Below are 10,694 nucleotides of genomic sequence, written 5' to 3'. Positions count from 1 at the left end.
TGAGCGATGGCGCTTGAAGACTCATACGTTCCATCTTCCACATGGTGAGATGTCTATCACCCTACAAGATGTGAAGGTCATTTTCGGACTTCCTATAGATGGTGAGGTCTTGGTTGGGCCAACTGCTGTGTTAGATGGAACTTGGAGCACTCTTTGCATGGAGTTGCTTGGTTTTAGTCCGGCGAATGACAACAAAACTTTGGTGGGGCAAAGAATTCTCATCAGCCGCCTTGTTGAGGCCATTGCAGCGCCACTGCCTCATGACGCAACGAAGATTCAGATACACAAGTATGCCCGGTGCTATATTTTAGCGTTACTAGGGGATAAGCTTTTTATTGGCAAGTCGGGAGATAGGGTGCATCTGATGTTTTTGGAGCAACTACGGAACCTTCGTGATCCGCCATAGTATAGTTGGGGTAGTGGTTGCCTGGCCTGGTTGTACAGAGAGTTGTGCTGGGCAAGCGAGAAAGGGGCATCGCAGATTGGTGGGGCGTGCACCTTGGTCCAGAATTGGGCATGGGCATTCCTGTGCCCGAAGATAGAGCCTTCACCTGGATGTAATTATGGCCCGTGGCCGTATGCTCCACTTGCCTTTAAGTAAGTATTTTTTTGATATTTAGTGTGTTATGCAATGTACTCTTCTTAGTAACTAAGTAGCTACTTATCTTATGTTATTCGCTCGTAACTGTAGGTGGGTGCGGGTGCCAGGCTCAAAGAGTAGGCCATCCGGGATGGCCTTGGTCTACTATCGTGAGCAATTAGTTACAATGCAGCCGAACCAGGTAATAATATTCAAAAATTCTGTTCGATTATGTTAATTTTCCTTAAGAATATGATTGCTTCATACTTTAACATATCTTCCGTTTTAATTTTTGTTTTTCCTTGTATCTATGTATTCTCCCTTGTTTTACATTTTAAGATGCTATGATAATTTTTTTTTGTTTCTATTGTAGATTGTGTGGCAGCCATACGAGGCACACTTCGTCCACCTTCCTGACTTCTATGTTGCAGGGAGGGGTACGTGGACAGCAAGGGTGCTGCTTGTGTGTTTTTGCATAGTGGAGATACACCACCTGGACTGTGTCCTTCGACAGTTTAGGTTGGCGCAAGAGCGGCCTGACCGTGTTGTGTACGATGAAAGGCTGCATAGAATAGACTTGCGTGGGAAGGTGGACAAGAATTGGAGGGAGGAGCATGAACCGTATATCATTTCATGGAATAGCAGAGAACAACGAGTTTGCCATGCACCTCCTCGGACCGGTGAGATGGCCCGCGATCATGACTATTACGAATGGTACCGTCCGGTCACTCGAAAGTATGTCGATTGCAACAGCACTAGATTACATCAGATGGTAATGTGTTCTAATTATATTTTATTGCTTGCTTTGTTTTTTCTTTAGTACATGTACGAACGTAGAATCAATTGATTTCTTCTTTCAACAAATTTAGTTTGATCTGACTGACATCCAATTAAAAAGAGTTTTTGTTGCATATAGTATCATAATAAAACTTTCAGCTCTTACTTTAGATGAGTATTTAAGTAGATTAATAAGTACTATATTATGCATTCTATAATTGTTACCTAAATGTGGAAAATTCTGACTGTATTGGTTCTTTCTCTGTTTCAGATTGAAAGTCATTTAGCGTTGTTGAATTGGCTTCCTGTAGGCAACCGAGAACACAACCATGTCCGGCGCATCCTATATAATGTGGCTGGGCTTGGTGGTGATCCTGCAGCCACTAGGCAGGCAAACAACCGTACTGAGACTGAATCAGCAACTACTGCAGCCCCAAGCACAAGTGCAGCACTCGTAACTACATCGACCTGTGGTCGGCGTGATACTGCAAGCCCAAGCCCAAGCACAGCTAGGGGCCATGGTCGGCTTGCTACAGCAAGCCCAAGCACAAGCACAGTTAGGGGCCATGGTCGGTCAGCTTCAGCAAGCCCAAGCCCAACTGCAACTAGGGGCCGTGGTCGGCCTGCTACAGCAAGCCCAAGCATAAGTGCAGCTACGGGCCATGGTCGGCGTGCAACAACCCCTCGGGTTGTAAGTACTCATGAGATACCTGCACCCATCCTGCACGCATCTCCCTACCTCGAGGACCCTCCACCCATCCCAGATGTATCTCCTCAATCCGAGGTCCCTCCACCCATTGTAGATGTATCTCCCCAGCTCGAGGTCCTTCCACCCATCCCAAATGCATCTCCTCAGTTGACCCCTCCGTTGCACACCGAGACACCCTCATACCCACCCATCAGCTCTAGTGTACCCACTTTGCCCATAGACCTACCCCGTATTGAACCCATGACAATGATCCCGACTCCTGGCCTCTACACAGAGCATCATTACCCACCTACCTCATCCTCATCCGACCCTGTAGGACCTCCGGTTGGGACTGACACTCCATAGCCAGATACTGATGTACCGGACGAGCATCCCCCTCGTCAGCCCTCACCCCCCACGAGGTAGACCGCAACGTGCTAGAAGAGCACCCACTTGTGGGATAGGTGGACACAAAATAGGACACAAACGCAGTTCTATAGTATGATAACATTAATTTCCCTGTATATGCCTATTTTGTACTTCACTTAATTCTTTACAATTACACCGAATATTGATTGTATGCATCTAATGTCTTTGCAGCACAATGATGAGCCTAAGGATGATGCCCCGCAGCCTCCTCCCCCGCCCAAACATTACATGAGGGTTAAAAAACGCAAAATTGGTGAACCATGAAAAAGAGGTTTGTTAAAGATGCATGCAGCAAATTCCTTTGTGTTATGGATGGTGCATGTGAGATATATGTCATAGTAAATTCTCAAATGTCATAGTTTTTGTATGTTGAATTCAATTGGTTTTTGAGAAATATGATGGGTTTTCAGTTTTGAAAATTTATCTTTTTTGTAGTTTTATTAACTATGTGTGTAGTTTGGGTTTATGGATTTCAAAATCTAAGTTATATCATACTTCTAAAACTCGAGATGTCTACTTTCCCTTATACTTTCAAGCGTTGCCTAACTAACTATATACAACTCCTTTGCACAGCTATTCTGCACATTCCCTCGGCGCAGTGGTATGCTCCTTGTGGTTTGGGCTAGCTGATCCCAGGTCATGAGATAAGTACATAAATAATAATAGTGTCATGGTATGCTCCTTTCCTTTGTGTATGTTGCATATTCTTAAATTCATAAGTAACATACTAATTTATAATAATAGTGTTGGACATTTCCTGACTATTTGTATTCCATCTGAGATCAGGATTCAAGATAGTTGCGCATTTCAATTTTTTGACTGTCAGTGTAGTTAGTAATTGCAGCATTTCTTTCATAAATGCCATATCGACATTGTGTGAAGCATATGCCATCAAAATATAAAGAATTTAAGCTGCATTTTTGTTTGACCTATAAGGGAAATGCATTATAGAAATTATCTGACGAGACGTAACTAACTCTTGAAGTTGCTTGAATTTCTCTTATGATTGCAGCCGACCCAAGGATGATATAGCTAGAATTTAATGCCTCTTAAGTTGGTTGAACTTATCAGCTTGTGACTCTTGGTGGCTTAGTAAGTTGTTGAGCTTTGTAAAGTTGTGATTTACAACTATGTTTTATATTGACTTTATTCCATGACAAAATGTGTTGTAATTACTTTAATTCATTTCCTTGTATTTTGTGGGATTTAATTGTATTGGGTTTAGTATCAAGGTGGTGAAGACTCAAGCTTTATTGAAGATCAGTGGATCTCGCGGGTGTGTCGCTGGAAGCTAACCCGCGAAAGAGCCATGTGAGAAGCACATGACTGGAAGCTGAAGAGTCGTGCCAGGTTGTCATTTTCGCGATTATCTCGCGGGTAAGGCCTTCTCGCGAGACAGTCGTGAAACATTCTGCCTGAAGGATTTTAATGAGTGACTTTCTTACCCTTCACCCATACTATATATACCCTCATTACCCACAAATGTGATAGCAGGCTATTCAGATAGAAAAACCCTAGATAGGTTTTCTACAACACACACACCCATCTTTTGAGAGAGAGCTACTCCTCCTTAGTGAGAAATCATTGTAGCCTCTTCTCCATCCCTCTCCCATTATCATACCTTGAGAGGAGATTTGTACCCAAACACAACCCACACCTATTCAGAGTGTAGAGAGTGCTTTGGAGTTGCTGGGAAGCATTAGAAGAAGCCAAGGATGGCAGATGCAACATGGAGCTTGTTGCGGGATCCGGATAACTAAGATAAGACACGGTTCCGAGAAGCCTTGTTGGAGTAGGAGCTTGGAGGGCTTAGGTACATCGGGTAGATTAGGCTTGGAGGGTCTCTTGCTTACTCATGTATCCCAACTGATTGTCTAGTGGATCGATTTCCGCTTGGAGGGCGGCGGAGAGGTTTTTCGCCGAGTTCTTCGGTTTCCTCTTCGAAAACACGTCTTGGTGTTTTCTGTGTTTGCATCTCTCTTCCCTACTCTTTTATATTCCATTATACTGCTGTGTTGTTTAGTTTATGGATTAGAGTAGCTATATTGTTCATCCGCTCGCTTTTACACTATTCCGCACTTTATATTAAAGTTGTGTAAAATCTATCGAGCCGTAATTTTAATTGGGGGTCTAAACAGCTCTTGTGTTTTCAACACGTTTTCGAGCTTTCAATTGGTATCAGAGCGGGTACACTTGTTTTGGTTTCATTACCTAAGTGTGATCCTTGAGCCCGTGTGTGTTTTGCCATGGATAATGCTTTACATGCTTGTATGGATGTTGTTGATTGTAACATGCCATGTGTTTGTGAAAATGCCTCTATGAGTGTTTATCCTAATGATTGTGATGCCATGTTATATGAATCCATGGGTGTTGTTGACAAACTCTTGAAGAAAGAAGCTAAGAAGTTTCAAAAGAATTTGAGCAAGTTCATTTGTGAAAAGGATGATTTGATTGCTAAGCTCAATGAATCCAATAAATTGGTTGAAAAATATAAAAAGCTTGCTGAAAATTCTCTTGAAAAGCTGAAAGAGTTTGAGTGTTTGAATATGGACTTGGATGCTAAACTTGTTTTGTCTAACAAACTTGTTGATGATCTTAAATCTGAAAATGAATCTCTTAAGATGCATGCCAAGTGTTTGATTGCTGAACCTATTATCATAAATGATGAAAATATATGTTGCAATCATGTTGTGGTACCCGATTTTGTGCCTAATGTGTGTTTTGCCTCAAAGGACAAATCGGTGTACATTCCTCCACATAAAAGAAATCAAAAAGTGGAGAGAAAGGCTCTTAAGCCTAAGCCTTTGTTTAGGTCCAATCCTAGGGAATTGAGTGGATCTAAGTTTGTTCCAACTTGCCACCATTGCGGTGTGATTGGTCATATAAGGCCTCAATGTTCTAAGTTGAAGAGAGAACAAACCCAAGTTGCTAGATCCATTCCCAAAAAGCCTAATGGACCTAAATACATTGTTTGTCACCATTGTGGTGCCCTTGGTCATCTTAGACCTCATTGCTCTCAGTTTCAAGCTTTCAAAAGAATCAAAAGAAAAGAGAAACTTGAGCTTCTTGCAAGTTGTGCTAAAAATGATAAACCGGATTTGAGTGAAAATAGCATGTTGTTAAAGAAAATGTTTAATGCTCTTAACTCCTTGACTATGTGCATCTCCGGTTCTCATTCTCCCAACCATCGTCTCACTTCTCTTGAGACACTCATTCCAAGCAATCATTCCGTTTGGATGAGGAAGGGTTCTTATGGTTGAGCTTTTGCTCTTTTGGTCCTTGATCTAATTCTTTCGATCTTTGTAGGACCTTTCATGCATTAAATGTCATATCTTCATGCATTTGTGCATTTTGCATTTATTTGTATGCATTGCTTTTGTTTTGATCTTACTTTTATGTCTTTGTTTTGTGTGTGTAAAAAATCCAAAACCACATAAAAAGTGAAAAATTCAAAAAGTTTGATCGTATATGTTTGAGCACATTTCACATGTGAGTTTGGCCTAGTACCTTCGTACTAATGGCATTGTGCATTTACGAGCTTAACTTGTTTTGTATGCACCTAGTTCTTTGTGGGAGAAATCTTGAATACTATGTGTGACTGTTGTAAATAGATCTTCAAGCTTGTCATGAATGATTGGTCAATAGTCTTGTTGGTCTTGATACTTGCATAGACTTGTGTCTATATCTCTTCCCACTTTATTTTTTTTTGCAAATAAAGCTCACCAAATGTAAATCTCTAAATGAAAAGAGATATTGAGCTGCAAAAGCCTGTCGCACATACTAGTATTTGACTAGGAAAAAGGGAAAGCGACTCTTTTTAATATGTTTTGTATGGTGCTCAAAAAGCCAAAGGCTAATCATCAATGTTGAAATATCATAAATTTCAAGCACCAATCTCAAAATGAGATGTTTTTGTCCAAACAAAATAAAATGGACCATTTGGCATGCCTTATATAGAAGTCAAATGAAAAGCTTTTGAAGTTATGTATTCAATGTGTGGGAGGTCATATATACTCATTTCTATAATGGAGATAGTCCACTTGATTTTGTATCAGTTGTGTATGACTCGATTGAATTGATCATTGAAGCTTCACTCTAGTCTAAGGACTATTCCACACTTGATTCCCACACACAACACACAAGTTTAATGTTCAATGAATGCTTATTTCATTTGTGTGTTTGTACATGTTCAAATGTGATGTGTGTGTGCTCAATCATATGTGGTTCAAACCAAAAAGATTTTTGTTCTTTTTGTTTGCTTTTGGAAGTGATTTGTATCACCCATGTTTTTCAAAGTTTTTAAAGTGTTTTTGTGTGAAAAACATGTTTTCTGGGTGTTTTTGTGACCTATTTCATGTATAGGCTCAATTGGGAGTTGAATGGTCCAATTTTAAAGCTTTTTCAGCTTTGGACAGAGAGTTTCGCGACTGTTTCGCGAGTAGCTCGCGAGTAAGGCTTACCCGCGAAAATTTTCGCGAGTACTTTCACGAGTAAGGCTTACCCGCGAAAATTTTCGCGAGTACTTTCGCGAGTCAGCTTCCCGCGAAAATTTCCAGATCAGCTTTTTAAAGGGCATTTCGTGGGTCATTTGTTTTAAACGCCTCCCATCTTCTCCCAAACCCCTGTTTTAATGTTTCTACATCAAAACCCAACTAAATTAAAGTGTTTTTCATTCCATAAACATCTCTAAGGTAATCTTTAACTCATTTCATTGATTTTGATCCTTAGATTACGTTTTGGGGGTTTTATGTTCATAGTTGGGATTTTCTCAAATGGGAGTTGGAAAACTTAATTTCTGTCAATCTTTTTGATTGGGCTTTGTTTTAAATGATAATTTGCTTTGGATGTTGCCCCCTTGTGGCAAAACTATCATGTATTTAGGCAAGATTTTCATATGGTCTTGCATTGTTTATCATGCATGTGTAGTGTGTGCACTCCAAGTGTTTGATAAAATGCCCAAATGGCATTTTCTCGTTGTTTTGGACTCCGATGAGTACCAAATTTTGGGGATCACCATAATTATTCATGTTTATCATGTTTTGATCATTGGTGGTGTGTTTTGTACACTTTTCCCCTTGAGTGCCTTGCTCATGCATTGGTCATGCATCTCACATGCACACTAGATGCACACTAGTTGCACCTTTGCTGCACACACTTGAACACTTGACATGTTTTTGCATTCACTTATGCTTGTTAAGTTCTTTTAGACCTTTTAGCACATATAACATGTTCTTATGTCGATGTCATGTCTAGGTTTACATCATGTTCCATCATCCTTAGCATGTCATGTTCTTTATGCTTTGTAGCATTGTTTTAAAATGTTTTTGTCTTATGTTTGAGTTTCATTTTCTCATTCATCTTGCACCCTTCATGCATCATCTTTTACCCTTGTTCTTATCTTCTTTTCTTTCCCTCATTCCTCTTGATTAGTTTGTCTATTCGTGACAAAAAGGGAGAGAGTATCGTCATTTCTATATGACTTATGTGCACACTCTTAGGGGGAGAAATTCTACATTGTGCACATTCGTAGGGGGAGAAAGCCATAGGGGAGATGCATATACCAAGGGGGAGAAGACATTGTTTTTGAGAAAACCTTGATTTACTTTATGCTTGTTTTCCCGATGCTTTGTGTTACTTTTAGTATCTATGCTTTGCATCTTGTTTATGTGATGAACACTCATGTACCCATGTTGCTTTTGTAAGTTTTAAGGGTTTGTTTCATTGCTAGTTTGTAGGCTTTTATGGTTTGTGCCATATATTTGCAAGTCTTTGCTTATGCAGCCTCTATGCTTGTGTTGTTGAAGTTTAATGTCATACATTTACTTCACCACATCACTCTTGTGCCCGTGTAGGATTGTTCCTAGATGCATATTCGTTCTATGCATTGGTTGAGTGATGAATACTCTTGTGCCCATGTAGGATTGTTCCTAGATGCAAATACTTCATATATTTCGCATTGGTTGAGTGTTGGATTTGCAAATGATACTCTTTAAATGAGCTTATCATCTTGCATGTCCGGATGTTCATTCCAAGTGTGAATGAGCATTGTGATCACTATTGTATAAGTGATTGCGTGTTTGATCTAGCCATGGTCTATTGCTTTATTCCATTTTGCTTGATCGCATTTTACTTGTTACATTATACTTGTCTTTTTATTACTTGATTTACCTTGAGGGTTTAATGTGTTTTGTGCAAGTGTTTCAGGTTACAGGTATACATGTTCCAAGTTCATCACAGCTTCTAGATTTAGGTGTGAGTGAGTTTTGCCTTTGTTCCCAAACTCACGTTTAAGTCTAGAGTCTGTTATAGGGTGTTTTGTCACGGAATAGCCAAAGGGGGAGATTGTAAAGTTGTGATTTACAACTATGTTTTGTATTGGCTTTATTCCATGACAAAATGTGTTGTAATTACTTTAATTCATTTCCTTGTATTTTGTGGGATTTAATTGTATTGGGTTTAGTATCAAGGTGGTGAAGACTCAAGTTTTATTGAAGATCAGTGGATCTCGCGGGTGTGTCACTGGAAGCTAACCCGCGAAAGAGCCATGTGAAAAGCACATGACTGGAAGCTGAAGAGTCGTGCCAGGTTGTCATTTTCGCGATTATCTCGCGGGTAAGGCCTTCCCGCGTGACAGTCGCGAAACATTCTGCCTGAAGGATTTTAATGAGTGACTTTCTTACCCTTCACCCATACTATATATACCCTCATTACCCACAAATGTGATAGCAAGCTATTCAGATAGAAAAACCCTAGATAGGTTTTCTACAACACACACACCCATCTTTTAAGAGAGAGCTACTCCTCCTTAGTGAGAAATCATTGTAGCCTCTTCTCCATCCCTTTCCCATTATCATACCTTGAGAGGAAATTTGTACCCAAACACAACCCACACCTATTCAGAGTGTAGAGAGTGCTTTGGAGTTGCTGGGAAGCATTGGAAGAAGCCAAGGATGGCAGATGCAACATGGAGCTTGTTGCGGGATCCGGATAACTAAGACAAGACACGGTTCCGAGAAGCCTTGTTGGAGTAGGAGCTTGGAGGGCTTAGGTACATCGGGTAGATTAGGCTTGGAGGGTCTCTTGCTTACTCATGTATCCCAACTGATTGTCTAGTGGATTGATTTCCGCTTGGAGGGCGGCGGAGAGGTTTTTCGCCGAGTTTTTCGGTTTCCTCTTCGAAAACACGTCTTGGTGTTTTCTGTGTTTGCATCTTTCTTCCATACTCTTTTATATTCCATTACACTGCTGTGTTGTTTAGTTTATGGATTAGAGTAGCTATATTGTTCATCCGCTCGCTTTTACACTATTCCGCACTTTATATTAAAGTTGTGTAAAATCTATCGAGCCGTAATTTTAATCGGGGGTCTAAATAGCTCTTGTGTTTTTCAACACGTTTTCGAGCTTTCAAGCTTCTTATAGGATTTGTAACCATTAGGCCTGTTCTAAGTGGTAAAGTGGGGGGTGGAGTTGGGTAGTTCATACAATCATATTTTGCTCAGCCAAAGAAAAAAAGGGAAAGAAAAAGAGAACTAGGAGAGAGAAAGAGTGAGACTGAGCTTAATGTATAGAAGCATTGCTTTCGGTTCATATATATATATATATTGTTGTGCTTCTTGTAGAATTTTCTTTATGTTTTCTTAGATTATGTTGATGTTGACTATTGGTACTGGAAGTTTAAACTTATCAGAAGACTCATAAACTGATCTTTTTTGCGATGTAATGGGCTTCCTATTTTGATGTTCAGTTTTCTGTTTGCTTATCCAATCTCTAACAGGATGTAACACTACATGATTTGGATGCTGCAAATGCACGGCCTCAAGGTGGGCAAGATATACTGTCACTAATGGGGCAGATGATGAAGCCTAGGAAAACAGAAATCACTGACAAGTTAAGACAAGAAATTAATAAGGTACTACATCATAATTTTTTTTTTTTTTTGATAAGAATTAATAATAAAGTAAATAAATTAATCTACTTCATAAATTTATGTCAGATATTAATTTCAACGTATTGTGTTCTTTTGATAGAAGCTTAAGTCGTGGTCAGCAAGTCATACGAAGTTTCTCAAAAATTTCTGCAATTATTTTGGGAAATCCTTTTCTTAAGTTGTTATTATTTTTCTTAACAGTTCTCTGATTAAGTTGAAAATTCCAAGACATTGACAGAGTCCATTCTTCTTTTCACCAATAATACATAAAAAATCATTCTATACTTTGTCTT

At 39.7% G+C, this 10,694-nt stretch overlaps 1 protein-coding gene and 1 long non-coding RNA gene across 2 annotated transcripts; both read left to right on the top strand.

The window, feature by feature from the left end:
- Positions 1-550: 550 nt before the first annotated feature.
- Positions 551-1,229, top strand: LOC136063810 (uncharacterized). The gene is made up of 3 exons (XR_010625449.1): positions 551-597; positions 692-782; positions 954-1,229. It is a non-coding gene; the product is annotated as an uncharacterized LOC136063810 (long non-coding RNA).
- A 36-nt stretch (positions 1,230-1,265) lies between these two features.
- On the top strand, positions 1,266-2,411 carry LOC136063812 (extensin-like). Its single transcript, XM_065764731.1, has 2 exons — positions 1,266-1,352; positions 1,629-2,411. Exons 1-2 carry the CDS (start codon positions 1,266-1,268, stop codon positions 2,409-2,411), a joined length of 870 nt encoding a protein of 289 aa, XP_065620803.1.
- Positions 2,412-10,694: the final 8,283 nt, after the last annotated feature.

The sequence above is a fragment of the Quercus suber genome, unplaced genomic scaffold, assembly GCF_002906115.3.
Source record: "Quercus suber isolate HL8 unplaced genomic scaffold, Cork oak 2.0 scaffold_580, whole genome shotgun sequence".
In the NCBI taxonomy this organism is placed as follows: Eukaryota; Viridiplantae; Streptophyta; class Magnoliopsida; order Fagales; family Fagaceae; genus Quercus; species Quercus suber.
Note: the sequence above shows the minus strand (reverse complement) of the source record. Positions and strands in the feature narration are given on the sequence as shown.